Source organism: Nerophis lumbriciformis, linkage group LG13 (assembly GCF_033978685.3).
Source record: "Nerophis lumbriciformis linkage group LG13, RoL_Nlum_v2.1, whole genome shotgun sequence".
Classification (NCBI taxonomy): Eukaryota; Metazoa; Chordata; class Actinopteri; order Syngnathiformes; family Syngnathidae; genus Nerophis; species Nerophis lumbriciformis.
The window spans coordinates 22,997,181-23,020,171 of NC_084560.2; the positions used below are offsets into that span (position 1 = coordinate 22,997,181).

Sequence of the window (22,991 nt, forward strand, 5' to 3'; positions counted from 1 at the left end):
TATTATTATTATTATGAAATGTAAAAAAAAAAAAAGTATGCTGGAGGAAAAGGAGAAAAACATTATTTTAAAATGTTTTAAATAGTTGCCAACAAAAAACTCATTTATCGATAAAATCATGTTTCAAAAAAGCTGGCACAAGTGGCAAAAAAGACTGAGAAAGTTGAGGAATGCTCATCAAACACTTATTTGGAACATCCCACAGGTGAACAGGCTAATTGGGAACAGGTGGGTGCCATGATTGGCTATAAAAGCAGCTTCCATGAAATGCTCACTCATTCACAACAAATGCCTGAGCAAATTGTCCAACAGATTAAGAACAAGATTTCTCAACGTGCTATTGCAAGGAATTCAGGGATTTCACCACATGCCAACGTCACCGTTGCCAACAAAAAACTCATTTATCGATAAAATCAATACATCACCCAGGCTTATTTTTTTAGTGTAATAGAAATAATATGTCCCAGGGCCATTGTAAAAAACAAAACTGTAAAGGCAAGTAACACTTTTGTTGTCATAAATATTCTCTAAATCAGTGTTTTTCAACCTTTTTTGAGCCAAGGTACATGTTTTTCATTGAAAAAATCCGGAGGCACACCACCAGCAGAAAACATAAAAATAGAAACTCAGCAGCCGATATTGACAATAAAAAGTTGTTCTTGCAATTGTTGGATATGACTTTAAACCAAAACCAACCATGCATCACAATAGCTCTTGTCTCAAAGTAGGTGTATTGTCACGACCTGTCACATCACTTATTCAAAGTTTTTTGGTGTTTTCCTTTGTGTAGTGTTTTAGTTCCTGTCTTGCACTCCTCTATTTTGCTGGGTTTTCCTGTTTTGTTGGTGTTTTCCTGTAGCAGTTTCATGTCTTCATTTGAGCGTTATTCCCCGCACCTGCTTTGTTTTAGCGATCAAGACTATTTAAGTTATTCGGACGCTATCCTTCTTTGTGGGGACATTGTTGATTGTCATGTCATGTACGGATGTACTTTGTGGACGCTATCTCTGCTCCACACGCTGCAAGTCTTTGCTGTCGTCCAGCATTCTGTTTTTGTTTACTTTGTAGCCAGTTCAGTTTTAGTTCCGTTCTGCATAGCCTTCCCTAAGCTTCAATGCCTTTTCTTAGGTCACTCGCCTTTTGTTTATTTTTGGTTCAAACATTCGATACCTTTTTACCTGCACGCTGCCTCCCGCTGTCGCCTGCATATTGTGATCACGACAAACCATCGTCTCTCACACACGCGTTCCTTACAAGCAATTAACTACCTGCTGCCACCTACTGATATGGAAGTAAATAACATGTTTACTCTGCCGAGCTCTAGACAGTACAGACACTCAACAACGAGACATTATTTGCGGATTATAATTACTGGTTTGTAAAAAATATTTTGAACCCAATTAGGTGAAATTACATAATCACACCAGACTGTATCTCACCGCACAGTGATTGAAAAACACTGCTCTAAATGTTTAATATCAAGTTTTTTTTTGTTTTTTTTTTAATGCAACAAAAATGTCCGTAGATAGATGTTTCTATAGAATTATTTAACCTATAGAATTATTTAACCTCTTTTATTTAACCTCTAAATATTTAATAAGAATACCTAACAAAAATTAAGGAAATTCCAGAGTTAATCTTGTGATGCTCACTGAGGTATATTTAGGGTTTTGCATAACATCATCCATAAAGATTTGAAATCTCAAGTTTAAATAGCCCCCTCACAAATTTGTGGTGCACCATGAAATTCAGGTTATAGGTCATTGCCGACCGTAAATCCATTCCTCCATATTTAACGACTTAGCTGTTTGTTCTCAGCTCAAAAGATTAGCTTAACATAAATTCGTGGATCAGGATATGCACACTTAGGTCCGCTCCGCCACTGAAGCTCCAAGCTTGAATTTGGAACCGCCGCAGGAGTAAAACGCTCTATTGTGTGCTTGTCAGTGTGTAGTGCTGTGGTGCGTACACTCTTGACACAGTGGTATGCACACAGACACACAGGCCATGTGCACGGACACACTCAAATAAGAGACACGTCACGAGAGAAGAGTCAGTGTCGGGTCAGGAGGCGCTGCTTATGGACAGCTCTGTATTGTTGTAGGCCTGCAGGGCTGCTGGACATTAAACAGTGCAGCCATTTAGCTGTCACTGGTGACTCAGGAGCCGTGTGCAGGACAACAACACCTGTCTTTACACTACCACATTGTTGCACTCATTTGTAGTGGAGTGGCATAAATGTGCAACACGGTATCACAAAACTGTTGTCAGTTTAGGGCTGGGCGATATATCGAATATACTCAATATATCGCGGGTTTGTCTCTGTGCGATATAGAAAATGACTATCGGGATACTCAAGTATACGTTTTCACACAGTTGCTTTCAGCTGCGGGCATTACACTACAGGCTCTAATTAGAGATGTCCGATAATATCGGCAGGCCGATATTATCGGCCGATAAATGCTTTAAAATGTAATATCGGAAATTATCGGTATCGTTTTTTTTATTATCGGTATCGGTTTTTATTTTTATTTTTATTTTTTTTAATTAAATCATCATGAAAAACACAAGATACACTTACAATTAGTGCACCAACCCAAAAAAACTCCCTCCCACATTTACACTCATTCACACAAAAGGGTTGTTTCTTTCTGTTATTAATATTCTGGTTCCTACATTATATATCAATATATATCAATACAGTCTGCAAGGGATACAGTCCGTAAGCACACATGATTGTGTGTGCTGCTGGTCCACTAATAGTACTAACCTTTAACAGTTAATTTGAGTCATTTTCATTAATTACTAGTTTCTATGTAACTGTTTTTATATTGTTTTACTTTCTTTTTTATTCAAGAAAATGTTTTTAATTTAATTATCTTATTTTATTTTAATTTTTATAAAAAGGATCTTATTTTCACCATACCTGGTTGTCCAAATTAGGCATAATAATGTGTTAATTCCATGACTGTATATATTGGTATCAGTAATTAAGAGTTGGACAATTTCGGAATATCGGATATCGGCAAAAAAGCCATTATCGGACATCCCTAGCTCTAATCACTCTTTCTTGTCTCTCCTTCTCACAGAGAGATAAAACAAGCGCACCTTGTTACATACGTCACATACTGTCGCGCGTGCAACGTCATACGCCCTTGCGGAGCAGACAGGTAGCGGTATGGTAAAGTTAGCTGTGATGCTAGCGGCGCGGTGTGAGTGGTAATACGAGAGAGAGAGAAGGTGCGAATCTGGTAGCAAATGAAGGAAGAATTAATTCCCAAGAAAAACAGCAGGGGGTCCATCGTCTGGCGGTGGTTTGGCTTCAAGCGGGAAGATGTTGAAGAGACAACCGTAATATGTCAAGTATGCGGAAAAAGCGTTGCTACAAAAAGTAGCACCACTGCTAATTTGTAGCATCATTTGAAAAGTCACCCGCGAGAGAATGAAGAGTGCTTGAAACTCTGCATGTCAACATCTCCGGCCCGTGCCACCCAACAAAATGTCGAAGCAACAATTTCCAGATCAACACCGTATGAAAAAAAAAAGGTCAACAACAGAAGGAGACAACGTCCACAGTAACCTACCACATAGCGAAGGACATACACTATTGGATTTCCTATTATGCAGCTCATTTTTATTTGACAGTTATTGAAATATCTTGTGTGACATCATGCACAAAAGTCTGTTTTGGAAATGACATGAATGTTTGTGCCACTGCTTGATAACTGTTTAATAAATACAGTTTTGGTAAATTGACCTAATTGTGGTTTCCCCCTCTGCATGAAAGTTTAAAATGAGCATATATTAATGCAGTATGAACAAGAATGTTTTAATGTAGACACATAGAATCATCATACTGCTGTGATTATATGCATCAAGGGGGCGGGGTTAAGGGGGGAGGAGTATATTTATAGCTAGAATTCACTGAAATTCAAGTATTTCTTATGTATGTATATATATAAATAAATAATGATAAATGGGTTGTATTTGTATAGCGCTTTTCTACCTTCAAGGTACTCGCGCTTTGACACTACTTCCACATTTACCCATTCACACACACATTCACACACTGATGGAGGGAGCTGCCATGCAAGGCGCTAACCAGCACCCATCAGGAGCAAGGGTGAAGTGTCTTGCTCAGGACACAACGGACATGACGAGGTTGGTACTAGGTGGGGATTGAACCAGGGACCCTCGGGTCGCGCACGGCCATTCTTCCACTGCGCCACGCCGTCCTATATATATATATATATATATATATATATATATATATATATATATATATATATATATATATATATACTGTATATTTAAATAAAATAAATACTTGACTTTCAGTGAATTCTATATATATATATATATATATATATATATATATATATATATATATATATATATATATATATATATATATGTATGTATGTATGTATAATGTATATATATATATATATATATATATATGTATATGTATGTATATATATATATATGTATATATATATATATATATATATATATATATATATATATATATATGTATATATATATATATATATGTATGTATGTAATAGTGATGAAGGCGAGGTGATGAAGTTACGTCTCTTTACTTCATACTTCAGAACCGACTCCCACACTTGCCGTCAGGGTGCGCAATACAACGTAAACCGTTGGCCAAAAAGTAACCACAGAACACTATACCCAACATTCACCAGGAGATGGCAACAAACAACTTAGATCACTCTATTACAGGCAGCATCTGTGAAATGTATTTTGCAGAAAAGGAATGAGTTTAGGGTTGAATTGTCCATCCTCGTTCTATTCTCTGTCACTCGTCGTCGTCATGACTGTGTCTTCTTCGTTCTTCTGCTTCGTCTCCTTCTTGTTGTGTGTGCAATTGTGCACTCGCCAAAAGCCGTAGATGTTATAACGTGACTAGGCCGGCACGTTGTTTATATGAAGGAAAAGCGGACGTGACGACAGGCTGTCCTCACTCAGGTCCGCACGGACCTGGAGGGGGTATGCCTTAAGTCCGGCTGGAAATTGGGAGAAATTCGTGAGAATGGTTGTCCCGGGAGATTTTCGGGAGGGCCACTGAAATTCGGGAGTCTCCCGGAAAATTTGGGACGGTTGGCAAGTATGGTGAAAAGCCGTAGATATTATGTGACTGGTCCGGCACGCAAAGGCAGTGCCTTTAAGGTTTATTGGTGCTCTGTACTTCTCCCTGCGTCCGTGTACACAGCGGCTTTTTAAAAAGTCATACATTTTACTTTTTGAAACCGATACCGATAATTTACAATATTACATTTTAAAGCATTTATCGGCCGACAATATCGGCAGTCCAATATTATCAGACATCTCTAATAGTAACACCTAGGCATGCTTCGGTATTAGCCGTAAGAGCTAACTACGGCAAGATATAACCTATCTTCTAAGTCCGTACGAAACACGTTTTGAGTTTGTAATGCACAACACAATGCGATATGGCACCAATCTGTACTGACTGAAAAACATGAACAATCCTATAACAGAATCTGTAAAGTATTAGCCCACATTTCATGTTTTGTTTGTATACAGCTAGGCAGACAGTGTATGTACTGTAGTTGTAATGACACCCATTACGTGTATCATGATAAATATAAAGTGTGACTCACTGGATGTACAATTGTCTGACGTTTCCTGTTGGTTTTGGGTAAGCACACCATTTATGTCGAAATAGCTTGGCTCCAAATTCCACATTGCAGCTTGAGTCGCTATCACCTCACTATATCTTCGTGCTCGCTTCAAGAAGCAGCAGTTCAACCTCCGTTCATTCGGTTTAAAAAAGATAAGCTTGTGAATCCTTATTTGTGAACAACACTGGATATTGTTCAGATAAGTTAAATTTAAAGGGGAACATTATCACAATTTCAGAATTGTTAAAACCATTAAAAATCAGTTCCCAGTCGCTTATTATATTTTTCGAAGTTTTTTTTCAAAATTTTACCCATCACGCAATATCCCTAAAAAAAAGCTTCAAAGTGCCTGATTTTAGCCACCCGTCCATTTTCCTGTGACGTCACATAGTGAAGCCAACACAAACAAACATGGCGGAAAGAACAGCAAGCTATAGCGACATTAGCTCGGATTCAGACTCGGATTTCAGCGGCTTAAGCGATTCAACAGATTACGAATGTATTGAAACGGATGGTTGTAGTGTGGAGGCAGGTAGCGAAAACGAAATTGAAGAAGAAACTGAAGCTATTGAGCCATATCGGTTTGAACCGTATGCAAGCGAAACCGACGAAAACGACACGACAGCCAGCGACACGGGAGAAAGCGAGGACGAATTCGGCGATCGCCTTCTAACCAACGATTGGTATGTGTTTGTTTGGCATTAAAGGAAACTAACAACTATGAACTAGGTTTACAGCATATGAAATACATTTGGCAACAACATGCACTTTGAGAGTGCAGACAGCCCAATTTTCATCAATTAATATATTCTGTAGACATACCCTCATGTCAGCAGGCCAGTGAAGCTAGGGTCGATATTCTTCTCTTGATCATCTTCGGGACGGTGTGAGCCAAGACATCCAGGGGGTTTAGCTTGCTCGTCTGCGGGAACAAACTGCCGCCATTGCTTGCCGTGCTACCGAGGTCCTTTGTCCCTGAATTGCTCACACACTCCGGCAAATTCAATGGGGGTCTGGCGGCAGATTTCTTTGACTTTATCGTTGGAAATGCATCTGCTTTGAGTGTCTCAGGATATCCACACATTCTTGCCATCTCTGTCGTAGCATAGCTTTCGTCGGTAAAGTGTGCGGAACAAACGTCCAATTTCTTGCCACTTTCGCATCTTTGGGCCACTGGTGCAACTTGAATCCGTCCCTGTTCGTGTTGTTACACCCTCCGACAACACACCGACGAGGCATGATGTCTCCAAGATACGGAAAACAGTCGAAAAAACGGAAAATAACAGAGCTGATTTGACTCGGTGTTTGAGAAAATGGCGGATTGCTTCCCGATGCGACGCCACGTTGTGACGTCATCGCTCCGAGAGCGAATATTAGAAAGGCGTTTAATTTGCCAAAATTCACCCATTTAGAGTTTGTAAATCAGTTAAAAAAATATATGGTTTTTCTGCAACATCAAGGTATATATTGACGCTTACATAGGTCTGGTGATAATGTTCCCCTTTAAGAACTTGCACACAAAGCAACATTGGAGGTGACTATGACGTGCGCATTTTCCGCACATGCGTGCTAGGTCGTATTGACGGAGGGAGGGAGGGGGTCTTAAACGACCATTGTGTGCGTGTGGACAAGGATAAGGTTAGGTGGGATTTACCTTGGATAACCTTAGCCGGCTTAGTGTAAACAGGGCCTTAGACGGTTTTCAAGGCTACAACGGTGCCTCACATTATCCACATCTTTCAAGTGTTTTTTTATCATCTTCAAAATCCTAATCATTAAAAGAAGACGTGTGTTCTTGTCTTTCATAATGATTGTGAACGATAGGCCAAATTCCCCCCAAAAAGTGCAGTTCCCCTATAAGATAGCTCGCATTCTTATTTATTTGTTAATTTCGGATTCCTGACACATATGGAACTTTCAGAAATTCAAATCGGTGCCAAATAACAGACAGACAGGACGAGTACAGATCCGGCAGAAGAGAATAAAGCAGTCATTTGAATGTAAAAACAATAACTATAAAATAGGAAAGTGTTTTTGTTTAAGTAATTAAAGACACAATATGAATTAAGCACATTTTCAATTTTCTGTTGCTAAAAAAAAACAAAACTAAAGTAACAAACGCTGGAGGCTTAAAGGTTGTTATTGCGAACAGTTACTTGAAAGCTAGTAGTGGCCGAAGACGTTGACGTAGAGTTCTATGGTAAAAGCTTGTGATGTACTGTCGGAAATAGATTTATGTTCCATTGAAACGGCTCTATTGAAGTCTGCCTCTTCACTTGACCTCAACCTCTACTCGACCCCACTGTGAGCGCCTGTGGAGATGGTAATATTGGACAGGCACAGTAGTGATCCCTATTCATTGAACACAAGTATCAGGATTCCATAGGAAAATATGACTGCTGAGATTGTGCATTGACCTTTTGTGAGTCTCCTGCTGAAACAATGAATATGGCAGTTGACTATTTGATCATTCATAGAATTTTCACCACCAGCTGACAACTTTTTCCTCTTCCCTGACCTGGCTACAGGTTGAAATTCTCACATATTTTGTCAGTCCCTTAGCTTAACCTGCTGTGTAATAGTGACTTTAATTGGGAATAAGATAATGTGCAGGTAGTCCTGGCTGGGCCATCGCAAAAACAAAGCACACAGAAGGGCTCCACTAAGCTAATGACTCATCTCTCTGTACCAAACACCCACCCCACCCACTCAGACTGTCTCTGTTGTCTGTCTCTGTACAGGGGACATCACTCAGAAGGGCTATGAGAAGAAAAGAAGCAAACTGTTGGCACCGTACATCCCACAGATACAAGGTAAGACGACATTGACCTGCTTGTACATTGTACCGATGACGCCTAATTCTGCAGATGCAATGTGGAGGAGGATACTGAATTAGTTATTGGCTTCACCGAAGCACAAGTTTCTGCTTCAGTTCAGCTCTATTGTACACGGTTGGCTCGGCAATTGTATCTGCCTCTGCATGCGCTGTAAAATGTTTTGTTGTACATTGGTGGCAGATTACTTTGGCCTTTAGCCATGCTGTTGTTTTTAAAATTTCTGTAAAAAAAACAGCCTCTCCCCAATATAATAAATGTATTTTATTCAAAATGTAACGTTCCTCTGATTATAATTCCCTCGGCTTTCAAGACAGAAAGGAAAGGAAATGTCAACACAACCATTGAAAACACTCAAGTGTTCTAAGATCACATTGAACACTTAACAATAACCTCTTAAGATTAGGATGCAAAAGTAAGGAATATGTAAGAAATGCTTAATAAAGTGTAACAAAATAGTGCAGTGTGAAAATGTAAAAATAGAGAACCATGAGAGGTAGAGGTGCGGGTAATAATCGATTTTGAGATGCATCACAATTCAGACATGGATGACTTTTTATTTTTATTTTTTTGTCCTGTCCAGCTACCCAATTGATGTAGATGCCCATATCGGCTGTACAAATTTACTTTACGAAAGAGAAGTGTGGGATACGTCTCTTGTTGCCTTATTTGTATTTGACTTTATTACATGGATTTATATTATTATTTGGTGCAGGAGGGGATAGAAAGTGAAAAAAAAAGAAAACAGAAGGGGACACTGCAGGAACAAGACAGGGATAAAACAGAGAGACAACAACAACAGCAAACACAACAATAACAACAACAACAACCGAACAACATCGGCAAATAGGATATGTACAAATATGATGGTAAAAGTGATAGCAAAAACAGTTAGTGAAATAAATATTAATAACAGAAATGACAATGAGCATTATTACACTACAAATGGAGCAATACAAATACCAATAGAAATAGCACTATTGATAATGAACAATAAAAATAATTACCTCTATTATCAACAATACAATTGTTCAAATGCAACAATACACATATGTAATGATAACTTGAAATGCAAAAGAAATCAGATAAATGGAGGGGAAGACAGAGAAGCCAACTATATCAACCTTGTAGATTGTTATAGTAATAATAGGTTAAGCTTTGTCAGTGTGTTTCCCAGTTTCCCATAAGGCAACAACGTTAATATATGTATGATAAAACGTGATTATATGCATGAGTGTATGTATGTAAATGTACTTCTATATGTACAGTATGTGTATATGTATGTTTGTACACTGAATGTATTCAGCCATGGATGATAATCGATTTATTAATTGTAAATAAAGTAATGCAGACAGTTCTAAAATGTGGCTGACTGCAGCGAGCCTCCTCATCGAGAGATCCGACAAGCTCCTTTACTTTAGTGCATTTATGTTGCAGTTTTGCACACATATCCATTAACTTAGTGAATGTGACAATTAAACTGTTATTTATTGCAAATGCACGGTTTCTTAATGTTGCAAAGTGATAGTAAAACGAAAAGAAACGTACAACTGCATCAATATACATAAATTATAGATGCATCAATAATCGATTTTTAATCGTAATCGTAATTGAATCGTGAAGTGCCCAAAAATTCCCACCTCTACTGAGAGGAACTATTTTTTTGTAGGTTTAGTGCCAGGAAGTTTTGACAGTGCTCGGGTGAGTGCTGTTAAGGTGGTCCACATTGGTCTGATCCCTTGTTCGTTTTCAAAAAATCCCCAAAAACGCTGTACTGTTGAGGTAACTTTTCCTGTTTTATCGACAGTTTCTTTGCTCTCTGCAGCCCTTATTTTTAGTTTCTTTTTTCACTCCATGCTAACAATAAACCGTGTGACAAAAAGGTGATCCAACCAAAATTGATAGTTGATACTGTTACCTGATTTGCTTTGATCAGTGTGATCACTTCCTGCATTGTTCCGTTACCAGAGAGTGAGTATCTTTGGTCACGCAACCAACCTTATTTTGCAACTTTTTGTGTTTTCCGACACAAAGAAAAAAAATATTGTTTTATCGAACGCATTTTATTCTGATATCGAGTACGTGTCTATCGCGATATATATTGATATCATTTTATCGACCAGCCCAACTTTTAGTACCTGAAATGTTACCACATTGTTTCTTTTTTGTGGGTGGAATCAGTTCGCTGCTTTGTCTGCTGCCATTTTTAAGCTCATTTTAGCATCTCTCGATAGGTGCATTTAGGCGCCTGCACCGCTGTGTAACTTTGTTTACGTTCTTTGCCGGTTGTGCCGAAAATAACGTACCAGCATATAACGTTCGTTTATAGCAAGTGAAGAAGACTGAAGCACACGTGTGGTGAAGCCTTTGCGATTAATTAACTGATCTTTTTAATCACGGTTACCAGTAAAACCGGTGAATCATTGCATCCCTACTTGCAAATATCCTTTGCTTTCTTTGGGGCGCGAGCAAATACACAGAATGTGTGGTTATTCTTGTCATTTCTAGCCGTGTATCTTCAAATGTGATAGCAATGTGGCGATAACAAATTAGCCGGCATGCTGGTTGACTAGAACTAGTATAAAGTACCTGGTCATAGATGATTATGCAGATGGAAAAGTGAGCCCAGTTCAGTAGGTACCATGTGCTAAACGTCATCTCTTTGCCATTGACCAATAAGTGCATCTACCTTGGCAGTGCATACCACTGATTGGATCCTATAAAGTGCCTTCTGCCCAGCAACTCAGTCTGGGGTATTGGCTTGTGAATAAACCTTCTTCCTCCGAGAGCTGGAAAAAGGCCATTGTGTTACTTAGTGTCTGTGTTGTATGTTGATATGTCTGTCCTTGCTCACAGGATATGTCATTTATCTCTTTGCACGCTCACGTCCTCAGATTGTATTGCAGTTGATGTGCTCGGTGGAGCTCGTGCAATTTAGCAGATTTAGTGAAGGTGCGTGAGTGTATTGCTCAGCATTGCAGCAGTGTATGTATTCCATGGCTGTCTAAGAGTTGCTGACAGCGTGGAGCTCACTGATCCCCACTAAGCTTGTCACTAAAAGGCCAGGCAGGCTGATGGCTGACGGAGCCAGGTGGCGAATGCGGTGATCCGAACACAAGGCAGAATGGGGAAACAAAATCTGTTTTCATGTCATGTTCTGTGACGGTCAATATCCATGTGGTCCACCAGGTAAATTGTCCGCAATGTCACATAAACTCCATATTACCTTGTCTGCTCTTTTTTTAGAACCCTGGTTGATTATTACTTTGGAAATTATGGTAGCAATCAAATTGTCAACTACCATTATACCTTTATTATTTGTTTGGTCAATAACACTTTTAATCAATAATGTAACATGAAACAATTGAATATATAAGGCGCACTTAAAATCCTTTCATTTTCTCAAAACTCGACAATGCGCCTTATAACCCGGTGCGCCTAATGTAAGGAATCCTTTTGTTTGTGCTTACCGACCTCGAAGCAATTTTATTTGGTACATGGTGAAATGATAAGTGTGACCAGTAGATGGCAGTCACACATAAGAGATACGTCTAGACTGCAATATGACTCAAGTAAACAACACCAAAATGTTATATGTTCCATTAAAAATATAGAACATTACACACGGCGCTCAAAAATCCATCAAAATGTTTTAGTACGACTTTGGTAAGCTATGAAGCCGCACCGCTTGATGGATTGTACTGTGCTTCAACATACAAGTGTTATTATGGTGTGTGTATAAGGTAAGACATATTATCTGGCGTTTTGTTTCGCAATATTATGCAAAAGCAACTTTTCTTACCTTCTGGTACCTGCTGATCTGTATTTGAGATCTGCATAAGTCCTGAAAATTTGCACGCGTCCGCCTTTGTAGCTGGTGCCGACGCCGTAGTTGATAACTTCTTCTTTTTCTTTATCTTCTTGTTATGGGACATTCATCCTCCGCTGTTGCCATTTCTAATATAAAATAGTGTAAAGATGTTACTTATATATGTCAGTAAACTCGCCATGAAAGCGCTAATATGTACCGGTGTAGTGAGTTTATATTATTCACCCAAGGAACTTTAGTTATTAGAGAGTTCCGGTCGGACGGTTTTTCACAGGACACGGTGTTGTTGTTGCACTAGTGAGCCACGGATGAGGAGATGCTGCTCCGTTATTGATTGAAGTAAAGTCTGAATGTCATTAAAACAGTTAGCTTCATTTTTTGACACTTCTTCCACTCTAGTGGAAGAAGTGTCAAATCATCTTTGTTGTAGCGACACCGCTACAACAAAGATGACGGGGAGAAGACGCTGCCGAAGGTGAGGCACGTAATTAAGACCGCCCGCAAAACGGCGCATCCGGAAGCGACTGTCAGAAAGCGGCTTGAAGATGATCTGTAAAACATCATCTATGCAACATTTTGACCAAAGAACCACCATTACATGTTATGTAGACCACAAAGAAGTGTTTTACATTTAGAAAAAAATTAAAATAATATGACCCCTTTAATGCGCCCTATAATCCGGTGGGTGCGCTTTTTGTATGAAAATAGACCTGACTATACCCGCTCATCGACAGTGCGCCTTATAATCCGGTGCATCCTATGGTCCGAAAAATACAGTATTTATGCAATGAAATTTTCCCTCATCCTCCTGTTGTTTATGTACATTTTATTGTTACCAGGGCTGGGTGATAAGGACCAAAACTGATACTGCAGTATTTTTAGTCCGAATGGCGGTACACGGTATATACCGGTATTAGGGATGTAACGGTAAACAATATAATGATAACCCGCGGTAAAATTTCAGACTGTTAGTAATACCGTTTATATTTTTAATTGCCGTAAAAATGTATTTTATTATTGCATTTTAGGCAACACTGCTTACTTCCTGGAAACAGACTGCCAGTAACGTCGGCACATGCATACTAACGTCGTTTGGCTTGAAACATGGCAGAAAGCAACTACAGAGACTTTGCTCCGTAGAGTTCCTCTCGGAGTAAACGGAGCCCAGTGCTTCATTTAATTTAATTTCCCCCGCTTCATTTCCTTGTAGTCTCAGCGTGCGTTCAAGAGCGCACTGCTGCTATTAGATGACGACAGGTGTAGAGAATATTGGAGACAAACTCATTTGTCTCACGCTAAAAGTATACTGTGGAGGAGAAAAATATTTGCAACACACCATCCTGCTGCTGTGACTGAGAGTTAATGACATGAGGAAACATGCAGCAGGCGATGCAACAACTTCTTTATAAAGTTTGAAGTTTGTTTACTGGGATGATCACCCATCCTTTATTTATCTGCTAACTTTTTCAGTGTTCCGATAACATCAATACTCGCTAAAATGTTTTGTCACCTCTTCGACTTAAACGCAGGCTGTGAAGATTGTGTATTAGATGCGAGGTATTACTCGTGTTTATTTTTATTGAACCAAACTGTGTGAAGAAGAACAAAGCCTGTTTATTAGACTTTATCTTCATTAGTCAAACTGCTTTGTGTTTTATATTGATATCAAAAAGTATTCATGTTTTTACATTTTGTGGGTTTGCTCATTTCACAAATAAAACATTCATGTGACAGGATTTTGTTAATATTTTATTGTGTATAGTTAATTCCTGTACAACATATTTCTGCTGAAACTCTTGATGGATCTGTCCCGATACAGCATGTGCATATACATTCATTAGTACATGTACATAACTAAAGAAAATGCCTCTCTATCAAAATCTAAAATAGAGATTAAGGCATAAAGTAATGCGAAAAAGCTGACACGTTGATGCTATTAATTAAAAAAAAGACAAATATTTGTCTTAAATAAACTGATAACGTTTTACCTGTAGCCTCTTTTTTTTTTTTAGACATTACAAATTATCAATCAATCGATCAATCAAAGTTTATTTATATAGCCTTAAATCACAAGTGTCTCAAAGGGCTGCACAAGTCACAACGACATCCTCGGCTCAGATGCCACATCAGGGCAAGAAAAAACTCAACCCAATGGGAACATCATGGTGTCATGTTCACACACCAACACTGTGTTACTTAACTTAAAGGCCTACTGAAATGTGATTTTCTTATTCAAACGGGGATAGCAGATCCATTCTATGTGTCATACTTGATCATTTCGCGATATTGCCATATTTTTGCTGAAAGGATTTAGTAGAGAACATCGACGATAAAGTTTGCAACTTTTGGTCGCTGATAAAAAAAGCCTTGCCCGTACCGGAAGTAGCAGACGAGTAGCGTGACGTCACAGGTTGTGGAGCTCCTCACATCTGCACATTGTTTACAATCATGGCCACCAGCAGCGAGAGCGATTCGGACTGAGAAAGCGACGATTTCCCCATTAATTTGAGCGAGGATGAAAGATTTGTGGATGAGGAAAGTGAGAGTGAAGGACTAGAGGGCAGTGGGAGCGATTCAGATAGGGAAAATGCTGTGAGAGGCGGATGGGACCTGATATTCAGCTGGGAATGACTAAAACAGTAAAACACAAGACATATATATACTCTATTAGCCACAACACAACCAGGCTTATATTTAATATGCCACAAATTAATCTCGCATAACAAACACCTCCCCCCTCTCGTCCATATAACCCGCCAATACAACTCAAACACCTGCACAACACACTCAATCCCATAGCCCAAAGTACCGTTCACCTCCCCAAAGTTCATACAGCACATATATTTCCCCAAAGTCCCCAAATTTACGTACGTGACATGCACATAGCGGCACGCACGTACGGGCAAGCGATCAAATGTTTGGAAGCCGCAGCTGCATGCGTACTCACGGTACCGCGTCTGCGCATCCAACCCAAAGTCCTCCTGGTAAGAGTCTCAGTTGTCCCAGTTCTCCACAGGCCAATGGTAAAGCTTGACTGTCATCTTCCAGGAATGTAAACAATGAAACACCGGCTGTGTTTGTGTTGCTGCAGTCGGCCGCAATACACCGCTTCCCACCTACAGCTTTCTTCTTTGCTGTCTCCATTGTTCATTGAACAAATTGCAAAAGATTCACCAACACAGATGTCCAGAATACTGTGGAATTTTGCGATGATAACAGACAACTTAATAGCTGGCCACCATGCTGTCCCAAAATGTCCTCTACAATCCGTGACGTCACGCGCTGACGTCATCATACCGAGACGTTTTCAGCAGGATATTTTGCGCAAAATTTAAAATTGCACTCTAGTAAGCTAACCCGGCCGTATTGGCATGTGTTGCAATGTTAAGATTTCATCATTGATATATAAACTATCAGACTGCGTGGTCGGTAGTAGTGGGTTTCAGTAGGCCTTTAATGAATAATCCTGATTAATAATCGCGATTTCACAATTAATAAAAAATCATCTTAATTATTATTTCGGCCATAAGCGTGCAGCCCTATGTATAAGACTAGATCTCATATATGAACACACTATTTTAATTTACATGGACAAAAAGTGCAATTAGGTCTTATGGCTATCAGGTGGCATCTTGCAAAATTCTTACATATTTGTTTTTGTTTATCTCCCATGTCCATAAGGTGCTATCTTGCTATCTATTTTGTTTCTGCCATATTACTTTGTTGTTTTCATATGCACATTACATTTTTACTTGAGGTACAAGTACAGTGTTCTTATCTACAGTAATGTTTCTTCTTCAAATGAAATAATTTTTGAATGTGTTGTTCGTTTTTTTCCAATACAACTTGATTACAAGATTTCAGTATAAGTACTTTTTAATTTTTTTTTAGCACATTTAAAAGTACAGCGATAATGATGATAACCTTGATAAATTTGGTCACAATAACCGTGATAAGACATTTACATCCCTAACCGGTATCTTAAAAAAACATGCTTAAAGTTGCCTAAGTGTTTTATTGCCAGATAACCAGCATTGAGATTACTCAGATTACTTTTGTTGTAAGTAGTAACGTGACGTGTTGTTTATTCTTATAAATTATTTAGTTAGCCATTACCATGTCAAAGCAGTTTTCTTTTCATGTCCATTATGTTAGGTTTATGGCCTCACGCTTGTGCGCCGAGCTTCTACTCGCTCACTGCGGTAAAAGGCGCTGACTGTTGAGTTTAAAACTACTTTTCAGCCTCCCAGCTGCTATATTACAGTAGTTTAGTCTGCACAGGCTATTGGGAGAGGCACTTTCAAGCCGAGGTGTCGCTAAACATTTGACACACCGAGCGAGCAGCAGAGAGGCGCTACCGCTAGATGCCATGCTAAGTCGCTAACAGAAGTTAACACCATAAACCAGGCCTGGGAAGATATTTTGACTCGGGGGCCACATTTAGAGAAAAGAATGTGTCTGGGGGTCGGTATATCTATTTTTAGGAACACTAATACAAAACCTCACAATAATGTCTGATTGAATGCTAAAAACGTTATGACAGACCGCCTTAAAAAAACCGTAATGGAATTTTACATTTTCTATGAACGATAAAACACTGAATATTGACAAAATATGAATGTCACACCCCTTTCGATCGACATATTTTACAATTTACTGAAACGCGACAAAAATGCAACAAACAGTGAAATATGAACGTGAAGGGTACAAAATAAACCCACCTACAATCTGATACATCTGATATATCACTAAGCTTTAGAACTTTGTTGTGAAAATCTCCTTCCGTGTCTGTGGAAACGCTTCCCACCCACACTGCTTGGTGCATTGTCTGACCTGCTGTGATGTAGATTACCATAGTAACTAATTAGATGACCATAGTGACTAATGAGATGACCATAGTAACTAATGAGATGACCATAGTAACTAGTACATCTTTCAAAAGTGCAGATTCCAACCATTGAAATACTTAGTATAGTTGAAGACTTACGGTCATTAGAAAACATCACTGCACATCATAATGGCAGCTACACTTTCCATCTTATAAGATCTACAAAAAAATATTTGAGAATGTCCGGCGAGCCAGATTAAAAAGCTTAACGGGCCGCATGTTGCCCCCGGGCCTTAATTTGCCCAGGTCTGCCATAAACAAATTACATTATTGATAAAGTCGCTATAAGCAAATTGGTGGATGTAGTTTGATGTGGTGCGTCATTGTGCATCAGAGACGCTTAAATAAACACGCAATAGGCGGGGCTGAGTCAATGAGGATGCCCTTTGCTTTGCCTGTCAGGGACAGAGAATAGAAAATGACCGTAACAAAGGCACATCAAAAGATACAGGTATGGCGGTATTGTCTCAATAAATACCATTTTCTAAAATATATACCGCCCAGCCCTTATTGTTACGAAGTATGAATGTTGCTATACAAATGAAATATATTTAAATTAATATTAGTTTCAGAACTATAGATACTTATAACACCATTTTCATTTGTTCTTTCACGTTCATTTGTAGTGCAATCAAAACATATTACAAAGCATCATATGGAGGTTGAGGTGGTAAGGATATTAGAATTTGTAATAAAAATCCATTTTCTACCGCTTGTCCCTTTTGGGGTCGCGGGGGTGCTGGAGCCTATCACAGCTGCATTCGGGCGGAAGGCGGGGTACACCCTGGACAAGTCGCCACTTCATCGCAGGGCCAACACAGATAGGCAGACAACATTCACACACTAGGACCAATTTAGTGTTGCCAATCAACCTATCCCCAAGTGCATGTCTTTTGGAGGTGGGAGGAAGCCTAATGCACTGTAATACAATTCAAATAAAACACAAATAAGGCTGCAACTATCGATTAAAGTTTTAAAGGACGTGTATTTATATCAGCATTGTAGAAATGTATTGTGCTTGCTGGGATGGTTATTGTTAGGGTTTGTTTATTTCGAATATGTATGCTGCCCCAATATGATCCATCATACAATTTATGTATAATTTACATACTCTCAAAATTATTTTTTTCTCACTTGATTTTGCACTCCAAAAGATTTTTTAAGCTTAAACAAACATTGTACTTTTGGTATTGACAGCACCTCTGTTACGTTTGCACTGTGTTTTGCCATATGTTTTTTTTTGAGTGCGTCCTTGCATAAAAATAAATAAAAAGTACACAAGAAGCTACAATAGATGTGTGCCTCTTTTAGGTAGGATGCTCATACATATTTAATGTACTTAAAGGTTATGTGAGGTCGTTAGAGGAGGGAGCTAGAAACCCACAGCTTCTTGTGAACAAGGTTTATATATATGCTATTGCCAACAGCTAGTTACTTGCTAAAGGCAAAACGATAGCTAAAGGGATTCATCACTGCCTGCTTAGAGCAGTACAGATGACAGGCTTGACATGTCTTATTGATATTTTTGTGTCCCTAATCGCCTTCTTTGAAGTTGAATTTCTCATTTGCATTTACTTTCCCTTAAAACCTAAAACATGGCCAGTTTGTAAGTGAGGTCAAAGCAATTTAAATGAACACTTTCTCAACTCAAACAAGGCCAACCTTTAGCCAAGGTTGTATTTATAGATAGGTTAAAATATATGTATGATTCTGTCATCTTGTCTCTGTATGATTCTGTCATCTTGTCTCTGCAGGTGTAGACCCCTCTCTGCAAATTGACAGTCGGATCCAGGCTTCCCCCCAGGCTGTTCTATCTGCATCCAAACACAACAAAGCTCGGGCTGCCAACACCAGGGATGAACGCTTCCGATCTGGTAATCACATCAACGTACTGTCTGAGAGTTTTGAATACCTACTTCCATTTTTAATGTTGCAGCTAAGTTAGATATTTTCTTTTTGCCTCGCTTAGATCTGCACACAGAAGCCGTTCAAGCAGCTTTGGCCAAATACAAAGAAAGGAAGATGCCCATGCCGTCCAAGAGACGATCTGTGCTAGTTCAGTCCTCTGTAGAGGCATGTACTCCACCAGGTGAGACTGTTTCTCCTACAATAAACACACTGTTGTTTTTGCAACCACAGACAAATGTTCCATTCCTTTTCCCTCATGTGTTCCCGTGAGCACTACGGTGTAGGATGCTTTCCCATAATTCTGTGGAAAAATATTTGCCAATGAAAAGAAACACTTATTTTGAAGAATGTGTCTATTATCGGGAAGATAAAGGACTCAATTGTCACTTGTGTATTCCCAGGCAGGCCTTCCCACATACTGGATGCATAATTGGAGTGTTAGCATTGTCTCCAAATGTTAACATTTTGCCTCTTTCTGAAACCGTTAGTGCTGTGTTGACGTTTGCTTCAATTAATTGCATTCTGCAGCTTGTTTGGGAATGAACTTCCTTGGCCTAATCATTGCCTTCTCTAATTTTGCAATTAAATATTGCTGTTGTACTCATCTGTTTTTAAACACATTACAGTGAAATATTATACTTTTGACAGACATTTAATGCAGAGCTCCTCAAAAAATATGGCAAAGAATTGGAGCGGAGCATTTAAAGCATAGCACAGCATGATGTGTCAAACACACTGAATCCAAAACAATATACAGTAGGAAGGGGATTCATATGCCCCCATTCGTCACGGTTTACCTGACACATAAAACATGACAAATTGGGTGGGTGCACTATCCTCTTTAGACGCCAGATGGCAGTAGAGTTGTGATTATCTTAAAATGTGTTTTGTGGCAATTCTAACTTCGACCACAGCTTCAGTTGCTCAGAGTGGCGCTTTCCATCATTTTCAGCAGACCGCCTTGCAAAATGATTAAACCCCCTCCCTTCTTCTCATGCGAGATCTACCCATGAATGGGGCTATATAAATACCTTCCCTACTGTATGAAAGGGGTGCCCTGCTGCAAAACATCTGGTCAAAGATCCTTCAAATGACAATGGAACAATGCTGGTTTTAAAGAGCTATTTAAAAAAAATATTCCCAAAGAATCTATAAAAACACGAGCGTTCTGCTGTTTTTAAGCGCCTACTGCAAAAATGCTGGTCAAAGATCCTTTATATGTAGCACCCTGCTGTTTTAAGGAGCTATTTCGGGGAAAAAATGCTTCCCACACTTTCTTTATTTAGAGATTAGGTGCTCTTCGTTTACATTCACTCATAAACACATTATAATGGGACTGCCTGTGAATGTAGCTTGTTGTTCCAACTCTGTACAGTCGATGGCATCGTAAATCCACTTCTAATTAGAAGATGGAGCTCGAAGGATCAGTGTTGCCAACTTATCGACTTTGTTGCTATATTTAGCAAGTTTTCAGACCCCTCTGAATTCTCTTTCACAAAAAAGCCACTAACGACAAATGCAGTGACGCATCTGGTCTTATGAGACACTTTTGGAGACTCGAACATGAAAGCACATATCGCTCTTCTGCTCAACAAGCATCGCATACTCAGTCGTGCTTGGCTTGTCTTTCAAAACATATTTGATTTGTCATGTTTTGCTCGCTTTTTGTCTCCCACCGTGTCCATAAAAATGTAAGTGCATCATGGTTAATTATGCTAATTTGCCAATGGTGTCACCACACCCAAATTCACTACCACACATACATTGCAGTCCTGTTGGGTACACAGAATTATATATAACGAGAGCGCTATAAGAATCTATTTAAAAAATGCTGGTCAAAGATCCTTTAAATGACGAGTGCTCTGTTGTTTTTAAGGAGCTATTTTGAAAGAAATGCTGGCGCAAAATCTTATACTGTATAAAACAGAAGTGTTCTGTTTTTTTAAGGATCTACTGTAGAAATGCTAGCCAAAGAACACTCCTTTTATTAAAGACCTACCGCAAAAGTGCTAGTCGAAGATCCTCAATATAATACGATGCTGTTTTTAAAGGTATACTACCAAAAGACTAGTCAAAATGACTGCTGCAAAAAGGGTTTTTGCTTAACAAGTTTTGACTGAACATGCCATTTGAAGGTTTTTCACTAACTGTGAACAAAATTAAAGTCGGCAAGACACACAAATAAGCAGCAAATGAGTTCTGAAGTATTGAGGTAAAATTATAGGACATACTATAGCAACTCTTCTTATTTTCACCGGCTGTCTGATCCTGGCTGTTCTATTTCACTTTGCCATGGCTACTGAAGATAATGAAATTACTTTCAGGAGAGATGAGCAGAGGGATACAAAACAGATTATTATTAAATGTGAAGCAATCCCTTTAAGACCACTGCATGTAGACTAGGGATGTCCCGATCCAGGTTTTTGCACTTCCGATCCGATACCGATATTGTTTTTGCATTTCCGATCCGATACCGATACTGACCGATACCGATACTGACCGATACTGGCCTACCGAGCATGTATTAAAGTTTAAAGTTATTTAGCCTACTTAGTTGTCAGAATCATGTTGAAAAGGGTTTTAGTACTCTTGATAACTAGCCAGCTGAATTAGGGGAGTTTGAATAATACACAATGGTTGGTAACAAGAAACTGACCTGTTTATTCAAGGATAAACACAAAATAGACAAAATTATACATGACAAACAGAAATGGCATCATTGAACTAGGGCTGGGCGATATGGCCTTTTTTTAATATTGCGATATTTTAAAGCCATATTGCCTTGAATGAACACTTGATGCATATAATCACAGCAGTATGATGATTCTATGTGTTTTGATTGATTGATTGAGACTTTTATTAGTAGGTTGCACAGTGAAGTACATATTCCGTATAATTGACCACTAAATGGTAACACCCGAATAAGTTTATCAACTTGTTTAAGTCGGGGTCCACTTAAATTGATTCATGATACAGATATATACTATCAGATATATACTATCATCATAATACAGTCATCACACAAGATAATCACATTGAATTGTTTACATTATTTATAATCCAGGGTGTGGAGGGGGGTGCCTGATGTAAGTGTCAAAAAGACAGCCAAAAGAGTTTGATATGAGAATAAATCTACAGTTAAAATATATGGTAGAAATGAACCCATTTGCAGGAAATGTAGTCTTGATTTTCAAAATGTTCTTTCAAGGCTTGCATGTCTACATTAAAACATTCTTCTTCATACTGCATTAATATATGCTACTTTTAAACTTTCACGCAGAGACGGAAATCACAACTAAAAAAATCACAAATTTTTTCATACGGTGTTGATCTGGAAATTTTTGCCTCGCATTTTGATGGTGTGGACGTGTGGCACCGAATGGAGATAAGCGTCTCGACAGACGTCACAATATTTGAACAATGATGACGAAAACTGTTGTCTCTGTCGTGTCCGTGTGTCGAAAATTGTTATGCACTTATTTTTTTATTTGATTTTGTGCGTGGCATATAATTGCTATGCGCAGAGGACGCTTGAGCAGCGCGCACCTTAGCGGCTGCGCTAGCATCACAGCTAACGTTAGCCATGCTGCTACCTCTCTGCTCGGGGAGGACGTATACGTATGTGACGTGTGACGTGACAGTATGTGACGTATGACGTGACAGTATGTGACGTGTGTAAGAAGGTGCGCTTGCTGTCTGTGAGAGGGAGACACAGGAAAGAGTGAGAAGAGCCTGTCGTGTAATGCCAGCAGCTAAAAGCAACTGCGTGAGAATTGTGGATGTGTTGAAGGTGTGCTGGAAAATGCGGAACGGAAATTACGGAGCAGCAGAAAAGTGGAATGTATTATTTAAATCGGTGCGTT

The 22,991-nt window shown here is 39.0% G+C and overlaps 1 protein-coding gene across 6 annotated transcripts in view; it reads left to right on the forward strand.

Moving 5' to 3' along the window:
* Window positions 1-22,991, forward strand: part of dip2a (disco-interacting protein 2 homolog A) — a 256,191-nt gene that overhangs the window by 127,590 nt on the left and 105,610 nt on the right. For all 6 annotated transcript variants that reach the window (XM_061971477.2, XM_061971478.2, XM_061971479.2 and 3 more), the window contains 3 exons: window positions 8,411-8,482; window positions 18,975-19,094; window positions 19,190-19,309. In XM_061971477.2, coding sequence (XP_061827461.1) covers window positions 8,411-8,482; window positions 18,975-19,094; window positions 19,190-19,309 — 312 coding nt within the window. The remainder of the gene's footprint in view (window positions 1-8,410; window positions 8,483-18,974; window positions 19,095-19,189; window positions 19,310-22,991) is intronic.